The sequence below is a fragment of the Hemiscyllium ocellatum genome, chromosome 26, assembly GCF_020745735.1.
Source record: "Hemiscyllium ocellatum isolate sHemOce1 chromosome 26, sHemOce1.pat.X.cur, whole genome shotgun sequence".
Classification (NCBI taxonomy): domain Eukaryota; kingdom Metazoa; phylum Chordata; class Chondrichthyes; order Orectolobiformes; family Hemiscylliidae; genus Hemiscyllium; species Hemiscyllium ocellatum.
The window spans coordinates 29,475,225-29,492,050 of record NC_083426.1 but is presented as its reverse complement, the minus strand read 5'-3'; the positions used below and the strand labels follow the sequence as shown (position 1 = coordinate 29,492,050).

Below are 16,826 nucleotides of genomic sequence, written 5' to 3'. Positions count from 1 at the left end.
CTTGTTTGGTTTAACCAAAATTCAATACCTTGTAATTATCCAAATTAAAAGTCCATCTGCCACTCCTCAGCCCATTGACCCAAATGATAAGATTATGAAGAGATCTTAGGGAACTTTTTCCCCTGTTCAGTGGTCACAAGCCTCCAGTCCAGAAAACAATCCTTCACCATCACTGTCTGTCTCCTACTGTCAAGCCAATTTTGCATCTCCCTGAATCATGTGATTATTCTACCATGAGGAACCTTGTCAAAAGCTTTACTAAAGTCCACATAAACTGCATTTACCAGTTTGCCTTCAATCCTTTTGGTTACTTCCTCAAAAAATTCAAACACGTTTGAGACAATTTCCTTGCACAAAGATATACTGACTATCCCTAATCAGTCCCTGCCTCTCCAAATGCATGTCAATCCTATCATTCAGAATCACCAACAACTTACCCACCACCGACATCACTCAGATTTACAGTTCCCTGGCTTTTCCATACAGCCTTTCTTAAAAACTTAACATTAGCCATATTCTGGTACCTCAACAATTGTGATATATGATACAAATATCTCTGCTATGCAGCCCATAATTTCTTCCCTAACTTTCCATGATGTCTAAGAGTATACCTGATCAGGTCCCAGAGATTTATCCACCTTTGTTTTCTAAAGCTGCAAGCATTTACTTGCCTGTAACATGGATTGTTCTTCCATTCATTCACAAGATACAGCTTCACTGGCTAGCCAGCATTTATTGCTGAACCCTAATTGCCAAGAGGGCAGTTAAGAATCCACCACATTCCTGTAGCTCTGAAGTCACATGTAAGCCAGGCCAGGCCAGGCAAGGATGGCAGTTTCTTTCCTTAAAAGGACATCAGTAAACCACACGAGTTTTTCTGACAGGTTAGCAATGGTTTCATGGTCATCGTTGGACTCTTATTTTCAGAATTTTATTGAATTAAAGTTCCACCATCTGCTGTGGCAGGATTTGAACTCAGGTCCCCCAGAACATTATCTGAGTATCGAGATTAACAGGCCAGCAATAATACCACAGGGTCATCACCTCCCGTTTTCAAAGTTTGGGAGAAGATTTATAGCTCGGGTGCTCGTTGTTGTGGTTCTGTTCGCAGAGCTGGGAATTTGTGTTGCAAACGTTTCGTCCCCTGTCTAGGTGACATCCTCAGTGCTTGGGAGCCTCATGTGAAGCGCTTCTGTGATGTTTTCTCCAGTATTTATAGTGGTTTGTCTCTGCCGCTTCCGGTTGTCAGTTCCAGCTGTCTGCAGTACTGACCGGTATATTGGGTCCAGGTCGATGTGTTTGTTGATAGAATACAGATTCTATCAACAAACACATTGACCTGGACCTAATATGCCGGCCACTGCAGCGGACAGCTGGAACTGACAACCGAAAGCGGCAGGTACAAATCACTATAAATGCCGGAGGAAACATCACAGAAGTGCTTCACAGGAGGCTCCCAAGCACTGAAGATGTCACCTAGACAGGGGACGAAACGTTTGCAACACAAATTCCCAGCTTGGCGAACAGAACCACAACCTCCCTGTTTTCTAAATATTTATTTCCACCAAGTTCTCTAATCTCCATTTCCTTGTCTACAGTAAAAGCTGAGGGAAGATAGTATCTCTGCTGTCAGAGATTCAACACAGATATTCTAATTGATTTTTCATGCTCTTCTTAGTGTCTCTTTGGATTATCCTTGACCTTAACTGCCAAGGCTATCTCACATTCCCTTTTTGCGCTCTTAAGAATGCCTCTATACCCTTTATACTTTGAGAATCAGTTAATCCCATTGTCTATATTTAATATATAACTTAGCCTTGACCATAACCTCAATATCTATTCATCCATTGTTTCCTACTCTTACCAGCCTGAACTCTAAGAGGAACATAGTGCCTCTGAACTCTTAGCATACTTTTAAAAGTCTCCTAATTGACAGTCATCTCTACCTGCAAACAGTCTATGCCAATCAACTTTTGAAAGTTCCTGTCTCCTAACCATTAAAATCTGCCCTGGTTCAGTCAAGAATTTTTATGAAAGGCCTATCCTTTCCCATAACTATTTTAAAACTAATAGAATTATGATCACTAATCCTTAAGTATTACCCTATTAACACCTCAGTCACTTGCCCTACATTATTTCCCAAGAGAAGGTCAAGTTTATTCCTTCTCTAGTAAGTACATTTACAGGGCAGCACGGTGGCACAGTGGTTAGCACTGCTGCCTCACAGCGCCTGAGACCCGGGTTCAGTTCCCGACTCAGGCGACTGACTGTGTGGAGTTTGCACGTTCTCCCCGTGTCTGCGTGGGTTTCCTCCGGGTGCTCCGGTTTCCTCCCACAGTCCAAAGATGTGCGGGTCAGGTGAATTGGCCATGCTAAATTGCCCGTAGTGTTAGGTAGGGGGTAAATGTAAGGGTATGGGTGGGTTGCGCTTCGGCAGGTCGGTGTGGACTTGTTGGGCCGAAGGGCCTGTTTCCACACTGTAGTAATCTAATCTAAAAAAAATCTAAATACTGATAAAGAAAATTATCTTGAGCACATTTAATAAATTTTCCCCCATCCAAACCCTTAACACTAGGGCAGTCCCAGTCAATATATGGAAAGTTAAAATCCCCTATTACTCTTACATGAGATCTTTCCATTTATTTGTTCAATTTTCCCTCTGACTATTGGGCCTATAATATAATCCCAAAGTGATCATTTTGAACTTCTCCCATATGACTTTATTGGATGATCCCTCAAATATCTTAAGTATAGTAGTAATATCTTGCACTGAAATAACTGCAGTTTAATACTTCAAAGTTATGTTGTTCTCTGACTTGCTCTGGTCTACATTTTCTAATTAATAGATGTTCTCTCTCAAAAAGTATAAAATGGTTGGATGGTAGCACCTCAGTTCAGGATTCCAACCTTGGTTACACTTTTTCGAAACACGTTTAATGTTCTAAGATCTGAATGCCACTTTTTTTTCCTTCAGATTATCTCCTTTAACAGTACCCAAAACAGAATATCTGTTTGAGACAAATTGCCACAGGAGACTTCTGGACTACCTTCTTACTTTTCTTGACAGTAACCCATCTGACTGATCCTGCTGTGTAACCACCTCTCTAAATCTACAAATCATTACACTGTTTCCTGTATGCCCTCAGTGACACTAAGCCTAAAAAGCAGCCCTGAACAGAACCTTCGATGTTAAAAAAACTACTCTCCCTTACTCTCAGATTTTAATCTTAAACATGAAGCGGTGAAAAAAATATTCAATTTTTTAAAAAAAATCAAGCACTTAAGTGGAATTCTCCTCAACCGTGAAAAGCCACCTCCTCAAATCTGTGTTCAGCATTTAAATCTCATGGTTTGAGAAAAGGAATGCTGATCCCTGTTGATAGTTAAACAGTTACAACAAACACACTGAAAAGGAAAATATTAAGAATTCTGTCTATGCAAACAGGAAATAAAATCTCTCCAGAGCTGTCAACACGTGGCAAACATAGACAACCTCTCTCAAACTCCAAAAAAGTTATTTTTACTTTGTGAAATTTCTTTGAGTATAAAAGTTCCAAAAATATTTTAAAATGAATGTTTTTTTTTATTCATGATCATTATCTAATTCTGGCAGTTTGAGTTTCTTTAGAAGCAGCAGTTTAAATTTAATACATTAGTTCATTAGACAAAGAAAAGTATATAAGGGGAATGTGAGGACTGCAGATGCTGGAGAATCAGAGTTGGACATCTATTTCAAACCCATTGGCTCCCAAGGCCACCTTGACTACACCTCTTCCCACCACCCCTCCTGTAAAAATGTACTCCCTTACTCCCACTTCCCTTACCTCTGCCAGATCTGCTCCCAGGAGAAACAATTCCACTCCAGGATATCCTAGATGTCCTCCTATTTCAAGAACTGCAATTTCCCCTCCCATGTGATCAACAATGCCCTCCAGCTCATCTCCTCCACTTCCCACACCTCCACCCTTGCATCCCACTCGTCCAACTGCAATAGAGATAGATCCCCCCGATCCTCACCTTCTACCCCCTGAATCACTGGATACAATGCATTACCCTCTGCCATTTCTGCCACCTTTGGTTAGACCCCAAAGATACATTTCTCTCCCCGTCCCTATCTGCATTCCACAGAGACCACTCACTCCAGGATTCCCTCGTATGTCCACGCCCAGCACCTTCCCCTGTCGCTGCATGAGGTGTAAAACCTCCAACGAAGGCTCTAATGGATCATTTCAAATATGCCATAAATTTGCCTGCTCGTCCACCCACCTCATCTACTACGTCCGCTACTCATTATGTGGTCTCCTGTACACCGAGGAGACAGCAGTTCAAGGAACATCTCTGGGACACGCACCCGTCAGTTCCACTGTCCTGTGGCCAACCACTTCAACTCGTCCTCCCACTACCTGAAGGACATGCAAGCCCTGGGCCGCCTCCATTGCCAAATCAAAGCCATCCATCAACTGGAGGAACAACACCTCATCTTCCACCTTGGGGCCCTACAACCACACAACATTGACTTCACCAGTTTCCAAACCTCCCCTCCCTCCAACTCATCCCAGATCTAACCCCCCAACTTAGCAACACCATCTTGACCTCTCCCACCTGTCCATCTTCCCATCTACCCACTCCATCCCCCTATCGACCTGTCACAAATACTTCACAACTGCACCCACTTATTACCTTCCCACCAGCTCCACCCAACATTTATCTTTCAGCTTCCTTCCCCATCCAAATTCTTGATGAAGGGCTTATGCCTGAAACGTCTACTCTCCTGCTCCTCAGATGCTGACTGACCCGCTGTGCCTTCTCCATCACCACACTTTTCGACAAAGTATAACCATAATGTGGGGATTGTTCACGGACATCGGAGGACAGACAGGCATGAAATGTGCTGATCAAATAAAAGTTGGGAACTCTTACTCCTCCTCTTCTGGTCCATCATCCACCTGGAGAAAATATCACTTTGCAAGGACTTCGAGGAGCAGGTAGTTTGGTGAGTCAATTGTCTGAATTGTTGTGACCAATGACCATGGAACAGCTACTCATGATATCAGAGAACCACTGTGCCCCTCATTTAAAGGATAGCTTACATTCCTTCCAAGAACACATTTTCAAAATTTTGCTGTGGTGTGGTGCCTGAAAGTTATTTTTTTCATTGCTGGTAAAATGATTGTTATTACTGCAACAGTTAGAAGGCCACATGTTACATAGGAAAAACTAAATTTGGAATTCTAAAAATCTTAGCTTGTTATAAATTTTGTCCCCTCAAAGTTGCTTCAGGAAGTCTCATTCTTCATGAAAGTCACAATGTTTTGTACTTTACTTTGCTGTGCATTTTTAAATGTGATATACATTTTGTAAAATTTAGAAATTTCTATAAATTTAAGAGCATCGTACATGGTTTTCTGGTCTGGACCTTGAATGGTGGACAAGTCTATTGGCTGTTGACAAACTCGTAGGAGAAATAGCCAAGCTTTTTTGTAACGATTCTCTCAACATTCTTTATCATTCCTACAGGCAACTGGCAAAAGCAATTTTACATCATATGGTTCTGAAGCTCATTCACAACTAGGTGATTAGATTGAAAAGACAAAGATTTGAATATGCTAAATTGATGCACTCTCTAAAGAGATCAAAATGGTTAGATGCTAGCACCTTAGTTCAGGATTCCAACTTGGTTATATTTCTTTGAAACACCTTTAATTTTCGAAGTTAAAAGTTACTGTAAAAGTGATTACAAGTGAACCAGTGGGATCAACAAACAGTTGAATTTACTAGTTTTAACTTGTCAAACCTATTTAGGAAAATACCCAAGTTGAGGACTGTTATCCTTATTGAAAGACAAAAATGTTCATACTACAATGGCAAAGAGATTACATATTCAAAAACTGTTTTACCTGATTTTATAAATATAAATTTGAAGGCATAATTATGCTTAACAGCAGTACATTTTGAATTATAAATATTCAAAAGTGTGCTGGGAAGTAAGAAAAGTGTAAAGTAGAAAATTTAAGAATTTTAAAACTTCATTTATAGGATAAATCATACATGTTAGACAAAAATTTTCTTCACGTAATTTTGAACATTTTTGTGCAGCTGTTTGCTTGTGGCTGCAAAAACCTCCTGTGCCAGTTTACGTGTCTTTTCATTTTGAGACCACATCACTCGATAGACCGGAACAGTATACTTTTGTTTTCCCTGTGAAGGCACAATGACAATTTTCAGTAGGATGGAAAGCACCAGTATTTCAAACATTTTGTAGCATAGGATTAACATTAGGTTTATAGACACCCTACTCGTGAAGGTTGATCACTTTATGAATTTTATGATCATTTAAAAAATAATTCTAGTAATTTAACAATTGTTTCTGATGAGCATGTTTGCACTAAACTCAATCAAAAATGACATGGAAAGCAGAAGAAATATTGCCCTATCATGATCTTCACAACTCTCCATGTCAAATGTTTTTTCTACATGCCACAATCTTGTTTGTGACTTGTACCTCCGTTCCAGTTGTATGGTTATTTTTGGCAATGCAATGTCTTTGTTCTCCAATATAATTGCATTATTTTCCTCAATCACTTGAATCTTATTTTCTTCAGACAATCCATCTTTCTCGTTGATCCCAGTCTTTCTCCTCTCAAGAAACATGCTCTGCCCCCTCAATGTTTCCCCATATTTCCCAAAACATACTCTCAATCCACCTCTTTGCCTGATCCCATGCTTCCACTTGCTCTTATTTATCTGATAAAATTTTCAATGCACTTTGAAATTACTAAATTTTTAAAATGAATGTATCCAACAGTACGTGTTTTTATAATTAATTAGATTTTTCACAAACGTAGTCAAGTATTTTTGTTGAACAGTATGTAAAGGGATTATGACCGATTCATTCAATGAACGTATTCATTCACATACCTGACTATGGAGGAAATTCTGGAGTTCATCAAATGCATCCTCGTAGTTATTTTTTATAACAATCTGCACCCAGCGAAAACGCAGTTCAGCATTCTTGGCCTTGGATATTTTTGGATACATTTCAGCCAACTTTGCAATATTACCTACAGAAAATCAGCTTTCAAATTTTGTTCCAGACATTGTTATGACAAAATTAACGTTATCTATCATACTGTTTTTGCTGAACATGATATTCTATTTGGTCATGACCACCACACATTGGTTACATACATCTGTATATCCATCTGATATTACTGAAGTGTACCTCCAGGAGAAGGAGCAAAACTTGACCTTCTCCTGGGAAGTAAAGCAGGGCAAGTGAATGAAATGTTAATAGGGGAATACTTAAGGATGAGAGATCATAATATTTTTAAATAGTTATGGAAAAGAATAGGCCTTTTATAAGAGTTCTTCATTGGAGTAAAGCAAACTTTGATGGTTATAAGACAGGAATTTTCAAAAGTTGACTAAAGTAGACTGTTCACAGGTAAAAAGATGACAGATAAGTGGGAGGCTTTCAAAAGTGTGATAACCAGAGTTCAGAGGCATTACGTTCCTATTAGAGTGAAGGGTAAAGCTGGTATGAGTAGGGAACAGTAGATGAATAAAGATAGAGATAGAGATTAATGCAGACATTATGATCATGAATAAGGAATCGTAGTAAATATAAACAACTGGGATCAAATGAATCTCTTGAAGTGTGTGTGTGTGTGTGCGTATATAAATAAATAAATAAATAAATGGGTGTAAGAGTATTCTTGAAAGAAATCAGAAAAGCAAAAAAGGAGATATGTGATAGCTTTGGCAGATAAGGATAATGCAAAGAGATTCTTCAAGTACATCAAGAGCAACTAGCCAATGAATAGGGCCCCTTCAATATCAAGGTTCTCCATGTGTTGAACCTCAGGAGGTGGGAGAGATATTAAATGTTATTTCGCATCAGTTTTTACTATGGAAAAAGAAATGTAGGCTAGAGTACGTGGGGAAATAAATATTAACGTTTTGAAAATGGTTCACATTAGAAGAGGAAGTGCTGGAGGTCTGAGAAAACAAAGATGGATAAATCTCCAGGATCTAATCTTATGTATTCCAGAACATTGCACAAAAGTTATGGAGGAAATTGCAAGGCCCTTGCAGAAATATTTGTATCATTGACAACCAGAGTTGAGATGCCAGAGGACTGAAGGCTGGCAAATTTAAGAAAGGCTGTAAAGAGAAGCTTGGGAGCTTCAAATTTTGAATCTGACATTGGTGATGGATAGGTTTGCAGGCAATTCGGAAAGATAGGACTGACGTGCATTTGGAGAGGCAAAGACTGATTGAGTATTGTAAGCATGGTTTTCTGCATAGGAATTGTCTCTCTCAAACTTGATTGAATTTTCTGAGGAAGGAACCAAAAATATTGATGAGGGCAGAGCAGCAGACGTTTCCACTGACTTAGTGTTTGACAAGGTTCTACATGATTGACTATTAATAAAGTCAGATTGCATGGTGCTTAGGGAGAGATTGCCAATTGTATACAAAACTGGCTTGACAGTAGGAAACAGAGTGGTGGTGGGTTGCTTTTCACACTGGAGGCCTGTGATCAGCAGTGATCCACAGGGACTGGTATCCAGAGGGACTTTTGTTTGTCATTTATATAAACAATTTGAATGAGAATTTAGGAGGCCTGGTTAATAAGTTTGCAAATAACACCAAAATTGTTGGCATAGTGGACAGCGAAGGTTACCGAAGCTTACAAAGAAATCTTATTAATTTGGTGAATAGGCTGAGTAGTGGCAGATGGAGTTTAATTTGGATAAATAAGAGGTATTGAATTTTGATTAAACAAACAAGGGTCGGATTTATATACTTAATGGTAGGGTCCTGGATAGTGTTGTGAAACAGGGACCCCTAAGGGTTCAGGTACATAATTATTTGAAATTTGCATCACAGGTAGACATGGTGGTTAAGAAGTCATTTCGCATGTTTGTCCTCATTGCTCAGTTCTTTTGAGTGTAGAGGTTGGGGCTTCACATTAAGATTGTACAGGACACTGGTGAGACCTCTTCTGGAGTACTGTGTGCAGTTTTGGTTGCCCTGTTATAGGAAAGATATTACTAAATTGGAGAGGGTAAAGAGAAGATTTACCAGATTGAAGGGTTTGAGTTATAAAGAATAGGCTGGGACTTTGTTCACTGGAGTGTAAGAGGTTGAGAAATGGCCTAATAGAGGTTGACAAAATCATAAGGGGCATGGATAAGATGAATGACAATAGGCATTTTCCTAGGGTGGGGGGAGTTCAAAGCTAGGGGAAATATTTTTAAGGTGAGAGTAAAAAGATTTAGCAAGGACGAGGGACAACAGTTTTTATGCAGAGTGGTTTTTGGGTGGAATGAACAGCCCGAAGTGGTGATTGCAGGTACAGTCACAACATTTCAAAGATATTTAGATAAGTACATGAGTAGGAAAGTTTGGAGGGATACGGGCCAAATGCAGGCAGGTGGGACTAGTTCAGTTCGGGAACACGATCAGCATGGGCTTGTTGGAACAAAGGGTCTGTTTTCATGCTGCATGACTCTCTGACTCTGGAGAAGACGCAGCATGGTAACTCAGTAGTTAGCACTATTGCCTCTTAGCGCCAGGAATCCAAGTTTGGTTCCAGCCTCGAGTCTTTGGCTGTATGGAGTTTGCACATACTCCCCATGTCTGTGTAGGTATCCTCTGTGCGCTCTGGTTTCCTCTCACTGTCCAAAGATATGCAGGTTAGGTGAATTAGCCATGCTAACTTTGCCATAGTGACTGGGGTGGATTAGCTATGGTAAAATATGCGGTTGGGGGACAGGATGTGAGAGTGGGGCTGGATAGGATGTTCTTCGGAAGGTTGTGGTAGACTCAATGGGCCTTTTTCCACAGTAGGGAATCGAATAACCAATGATGGCCGATTGTTTAAGGCAGGGGAAAGGGATAATCCAGGAAATTACATATCTGTGAGCCTCACATCAGTGATAGGAAAATTACTGGAAAAGATTCTCAGGGACAAGATTGATACACATTTAGAAGTAAATGGACTCATTAGCATTAGACAGCATGATTTTGTGCTGCATAGGTTGTGTCTCACCAGCTAGATCAAGTTTTTCTTTGAGGTGATGAGGATGATTGATGAGGGAAAAGCAGATGATGTTGTCTACATGGATTTCAGTAAAGCCTTTGACAAGGTCCTTCATGGCAGACTGGTACAAAAGGTGACTTCACATGGCATTAGGGGTGAGCTAGCAAGATGGATACAGAACTGGCTTAGTCATAGACAGAGGGTAGGAGTGGAAGAATGCTTTTCGGAATGGAGGGTTGTGACTAATGGTGTTCCACAGGGATCAGTGCTAGGACCTCTACTGTTCATAGTCTACATAAATGATTTGGAGGAAAAATGATTAGGTCTAATTAGTATGTTTGCAGACAATACAAAGATTGGTGGAGTTGTGGATAGTGAGGATTGTCAGAGGATATAGCAGGATATAGATCATTTGGAGGCATGGGCAGAAAAAAGGTAGACGAAGTTTAATCTGGAAAAATGTGAGGAGATGTATTTTGGAAGGTTAAGTACAGGTGGAAACTATACAGTGAATGGCAGAACCCTTAGGAGTATTGATATGGAGAAGGATCTGGGTGTGCAGGTCCACAGATCACTGAAGGTGACAGAGCACGTAGATGAGGTAGTTAAGGAAAAGGCTTAGGGCATGCATCATTGGTAGGGGCATTCAGGATAAGGATAGGCAAGTTATGCTGCAGCTTTAGGCTACACTTGGAATTTTGCATACTGTTCTGGTCACCACACAACCAGAAGGATATGGATGCTTTGGACAGGGTACAGAAAAGGCATACTAGAATATTGCTGAGCATGGGGGATTTTAGCTATCAAGAAAAGTTGGATAGATTGGGTTTGTTTTTTTCTGGAGTACTGGAGGCTGAGGGTTGACCTGATAGAAATTTAAAAGATTGTGAATGGCATGGATCGAATGGAAAATATGAGGCATTTTCCTAAGGTAGAGAGGTCGGGGGCGGTGGGGGGAGGGGGGCGGGGGGGGTGTTTGAGAGATGTACAAAGCAATGTTTTCATACAAAGGACGGGGAGTGCCTGGAACATACTGTCAGAGGTGGCGATGGAAGCAGATACAATAGCAGCTTTCAAGGTGGCCCTGGACGGATATATGAATAGGAAGGGAATAGAGGGATATGGATCCTATAAGTAATGACAGTTTCAGTGTGGAAGGGAAAATTGTATCAGCGCAGATTTGGCAGGCCGAAGGGCCTGTTCCTGTGCTGTATTGTACTTTGTTCAAGCGTATTAAGAGCATTGTCAAATGTTTATTCAGTCAATGCATGAACCATCCAGACCACAGGCTTAAACATCCGAAGTGGACTTGAATGCACAACCTGAGGTAACAGTCTACCATTGTGCTAAAGAGGGCAAAACCACAGATCATTTTTACCTTTAACCTTCACTATGAATTGATCCTTAGGTTTAGAACTTATGCAATGCTCAAGATCATACTTGCCTTTGCATTAAGAATTGTGTGGTTTGCTTACAGAAATTAGTATTTGCTAACCCAAGTAATAATTCTAAAAATTTGATCAGTCTCGAACAGCAGAACAAGCTCGAGAGGTTGAATGATGTATCATTTTCAACTCCGAGATCAAATGTTTAATGGGCGGCTCAGTGATTAACACTGGTTCGATTTCACCCTCAGGCGACTGTCTGTACGGAGTTTGCACATCATAGAATAGAATCCCTACAGAGTGGAAACAGGTCATTTGGCCCAGCAAGTGCACACTCACCCTCTGAAGAGTATCCAACCCAGACCCATTTGCTTATCCTATTACTCTACATTTCCCCTAACTAAATGTACCTAGCCTACACATCCCTAAACACGAAGGCCAATTTAGCATAACCAATTACCTAACCTGCACAATTTTGGACCATGGAACGAAACTGGAGCACCCAGACAAAACCCATGCAGACACAGGGAGAATGTGCAAACTCCACACAGTTGCCTGAAGCTGCAATCGAACCTGGGTCCCTGGTGCTGTGAGCAGCAGTGCTAACCACTAAGCCACCATGCTGCACATTCTCCCCGTGGCTTTCTGCCAAGCGCTCTGGTTTTCTCCCACAGTCCAACCATATGCAAATTAGGTGGATTGGCCATGCTAAATTGACCAGTGTAGGTTAAGTGAATTAGCAATGGGAAGGTTACAGATATAGGGTCAAGGTGACGACTCTGGGTAGGAATAATATTGTAAATCTCTCGTAGTTTGAATGTTTTAGGAATATAACTTCCAGATTGCAAGTTAAAATGGTCAGGAGAGAGGGGTATGAAATAGCAGTGGACTTCTTTGCTTTTTATAGAACTGAGTATAAAAAATCTGCTGTGTTTGCATGAAGTGCAGTTCAAAGATTGTGTTTAGGAGGTAAAGCTAAATTACTTTAAAAGCACTTAAGTGAAATCTGAGAAGTTGTAAAACTCACTTGCTTCATCAGATCAAAAGAAAATTGTAAATCCAAACAGCCCAGATCAGGATATGCCACATGGAGCCAGGTGAAAGGTAAGGAGATACACTGATTTCAATCTATCTTGGTGCTTGCTGAGTGTACTTCGATTGCAGTGTGGACTGCAACTCGGAGTAATTAGTTAAAACATATGACAGACACACACCCAACAGAGTAAAACAGAAACTCATTATTTGAAAGCAAGTCATTCTTAATCTTAGTTTGAATGTGGAGGGGAACAAAAGTTGGAAAAACTTAAAACATATCTTGCAGCACCTCGGTGCAGACAAAGCAACCAGATTAGCTTGGAATTGTAGGAAAATAACCAAGCAGAAAGGGGCCTGACTATCCACAATCTGGACAGAAGAGGTGAATATTTTACCTGAGAATAGCTGTCATAGACATTTTCCATAGGACAGTGACATACTTTAGGGTGGTCCCTATAAAATTAAATATTTTTAATATTTACTTATTCAACAAGAGATTTCTGGGGAGGGCAGGATGTAAACTGACGTCCAATGAAATGTTGTGGTGTAATTGATTGAAGTCAGGATACTTGATTTCTTTTGAAAGATCACCAGCTGGATCGTAACACTTTAGGTGAGCACTGTGTTTAATTCATTGCTTAAACAAAATTATTCATACACAAATTTAAAGACTCAAAATATGTTCTTTCAGGAGTTTAATGGTAAAATGGCCCCAGTCTAAATGTCTGTTTATGGCTCATGTGTTGCTCTAAGTAACAAGGAAATTAAGCTTTGTTACATGACAGATATAATCATGAAATATTACCTTGGGGTAAAGGTGATTTTTCCAAGAGTTTATCAAGGAAGTACACAATCTGGTATGTTTTCCATGATGACATATCAATGGCTTTGATCGCATGCATATTCAGATCTGCAGCTAGCCACAGAGTTGCTAAGTCTTCTGCAGGTGTCATCAGAGTATCACCAGATGAAAGGTCTGGTAGGTAAGGTGGCCATCCAGGAGTGTTCAACCAGCAGTCAAATTCAAACCCTAAAATCAAAAGAAAATAAGTCTGTTCAGCAGCCAAAACAGAGAATATTCAATTCAAAGCAAACATTCCTAGCCCTTGTCTTAAGGTTAAGTACTTTGCGATTCTGTGGCCTCATTGTGACTCAAATGCTAATTTTTGATATTCACAGTGATCTGGATGAGAAGGTACTTATTTTGATCCCTCAATTAAAATATTTTTAAGTGGAAATATATGGTGATATAATATCTTGGAACTTACACTCATTTGTGTTTTTTTTTGATGAAATTGCTCAGCATTATCAGTGTAAAAAAAATGTTTAAACTTGAACTCCCTTCAGTGCAACCCTGGTTTCTGCAAACGTTTGCATTAGATGTAGGACACATTCTTAGGATGTGTTAATCAGTATTAAGTGTTTTTCTGAAAATTGCCTAAGACCAGTGAGTGAGAGATAATTTGGCTCTGACAATCAGTGATCACAGTAAAGTCCTAACAGGCTCCGTATCCACAATCTTAATGCATTTACTGTAGTGCTGGTCTCATCAGCTAACACACAAAACAAATACATGAGCTCAGACAAATTGGGGGACTTTGTGCACAAACTGAGAAAGATGCTAATGCTTCAAACAGACTGATCTTTTCTCATATTAATGAAACTTTCAAAGTACTTAACCATAAGCAAGATCTACGTCAAAAACACATTCCTGTAGTCACTCAGTTTGGTATAAAATTGCAAGCCGACTTATAGAGGAAAGAAAAATCACTGCTCACTGTAGTGATTTTACATAAACCATTAAGGTAGTGAACTAGGTCATAGTCCCCTGACAATAGTAAGGCATTATCAAAAAAAAAGGTCTTCCACATAAGATGCCAAATTTGCTCACCAAATTAACAGTGAAATGGGCTGAACTATCTTTCATTTCCTCAATAAGCACTGAATTTGACAGATAAGATTCCCATCGGGGAAATGACCTTACTGTAGCTTAGATCAAATGTAAAGAAGAAATGGAGGTTACAGTATGTCCAAAGCCAGACTGAGTGTGACAGTTGTGTAAGCAGGTAAGGAGATTCCAAGTACATTGCATATGCCATGCAATAAACACCAATACAGACCAGTCATGGATAACAGAAATGGTTGTTGATTTAAATGCATTCTCCAAGGTTCCCTATATTCTGGAAAGGTCTCAATCAGATGGAGTTACATTTCTTATTTTCCCAAAAAGGAGGGAGACACAAAGGTGGAAGCTACAGGTCATTTAGTTTAACACCTGTTAATGGGAAAAGATGGGATCAATTAATCAGGAGGTTGTAGCAGGGTTATGGAAGAGCATAAAAGTAGGAAAGTTTTGCTATAGTTGTACAGGGCAGTCCTGAGACCAAATTTAATGTGTTGTGTACAGTTATAATTTCCTTCCTTGAGGAACAAGGAACTACTTTAAATGCAATTATGGAGAATGTGTATTAGATTGAATCCTAAGTTGAAGTGGTTATAAGGAAAGAATGTACAGGTTTAGCCAGTTTCCATTGGAGTTTAGAAGAATGAGAGGTGATCTTATTGAAACATGCAAGATCCTGATGGGACTTGGCAGGCTGGAGGCTAAGAGGACTTTTCCCCTTGTGGGAGAGAAAAAAACTTCTGAAGAGTTATTATCTGTGGAATTCTCTTTTCCAGAAAGCAGTGGATACAGGGTCATTGAATATTCTTAGTGTACAGTAAGATAGATTGTTGTTAGTAAGTGAGTCAAAAGGTATAATGGGTAGACAAACAAGTAGAGTTGAGGCTTCAATCATATCGGGCAAATCTCATTAAATAGTAGATGAGGCTTAAATGCTGAAGGCCTGCTCCTGCTCCTAATTTGTTTGTTTCTATCAATGTAAAGTGGGTGAGAGAAGACTGATAAGCAGCCTGTGTTGTCTTTTGCCCAACTCGGTGGTCTGTGGGCTACAAAGTTTCAGAACTGATTGGTTGATTATTACTGATGCAGAACATTGTCCCTGATACATTTGTAAATGTTGCTGAGAATAAATATTGATGCTGGTTGCCATGGACACAACCGGAGAATGGAGTCTTTGATGCAAAATGGCCTACCTAATATTTTAATACTTATTAAATATAGAGGTCCCAAAGATGAATAAAATGCAACATAACTGCAATAAGTAGAAGACTTTATTGACGTTTGTTCTATCTTCAATTTCTATGTTTTTAACAAGCAGTGATGTGGAGTAGATTGCTTATGTACCTTGGAATTACCAATGATGAAGAAATTAGGCAGCATCAGGAAAGCTTAAAATGAACCACCCTCAGATCTGAGGATATCAATACTTTAAATGCACTAAAATCTTATCAAGGATCCACTATTATAATAAGAATATCTATATAAGTATCATACAGACATGTTGGAAAACCATAATAAACAGCTACCCCAAGCCATTAGTGACATGAAAAAGATAAATTTCTGAATAAGAGCACTATAATGCCAAAAGCATTCCTCCCTCAAATTAGGTGTAAATGTAATAAAAGAGCATTACCTGGTATTTTTTCAATATTCTTTTCCTTGAGCTCTGGGAAATAGCTTAAATAGAAATCCAAAGTATCCTCAGCTACAATACTTTGAAACTTAAATTTGTTCACATAAGCCTGCAACCAAACATGAGAGTATTAAGGATATAAGAGTTTATTCAAGTGAAAACAAATGCCAAAAACCAAATAGCAAGCAGTAAGAACATAACGAATTTTAAGTTCCTCTCCAAGCCACATCTTCAGATCTATATTGTTCTTCCTTCACAACAAAATCCTGGAGCTCTCCATCCTAACAGCTGTGCACCTGCACCAGACAGACTTCAGCTTATCAAGAATGCATTCACCACAACCTACTTGAGGGCAATTAGGGGTTGGGCACCAAAACACAGTCTTGGAAAGAATAAAAACGTTTATTTTTTTTAAAAATGCAGTCAGATACTGGACAAATATGAATCCCACGGTGAAGTGCTTGTGTCCAAGTTACTGGTTACATCATGTGTTTCTCTGATTCAAAAAACCTCAGCCAAGTACATTTTGGCACATCTTTCTCATAGTAACTAATCGCCACAGAACTTAATCCACATTACTCTGCACATCTGACACCATAAATGAATACTTTGTCATATTTCTATTTGGCCTTGGAAGCAACTTACAAAGTATACTCAATAAAGGTCCTTCCAGGTTTGGATAAATGGAAAACGTAGCAAGAGGGGGAGAAAAAGCTTTGTAAGGAGAGGTGAGTGAATTTACAGACCAGTAAGTCTCACGTCTGTCGTCTGCAAGGTGTTAGAAAGGATGCTAGAAAGGGATAGGATTTATGACCATCTGGA

General features: G+C 39.6%; 1 protein-coding gene across 2 annotated transcripts in view; it reads right to left on the bottom strand.

Moving 5' to 3' along the window:
• Positions 1-3,562: 3,562 nt before the first annotated feature.
• The window catches only part of rnpep (arginyl aminopeptidase (aminopeptidase B)), a 42,111-nt gene continuing 28,847 nt past the window's right edge, over positions 3,563-16,826 (bottom strand). For both annotated transcript variants that reach the window (XM_060845461.1, XM_060845460.1), the window contains exons 8-11: positions 16,005-16,113; positions 13,274-13,498; positions 6,919-7,061; positions 3,563-6,198 (exon numbers count right to left, since the gene is read on the bottom strand). In XM_060845461.1, the coding sequence (XP_060701444.1) occupies positions 6,052-6,198; positions 6,919-7,061; positions 13,274-13,498; positions 16,005-16,113 (624 nt within the window). In that variant the 3' untranslated portion in view covers positions 3,563-6,051. The remainder of the gene's footprint in view (positions 6,199-6,918; positions 7,062-13,273; positions 13,499-16,004; positions 16,114-16,826) is intronic.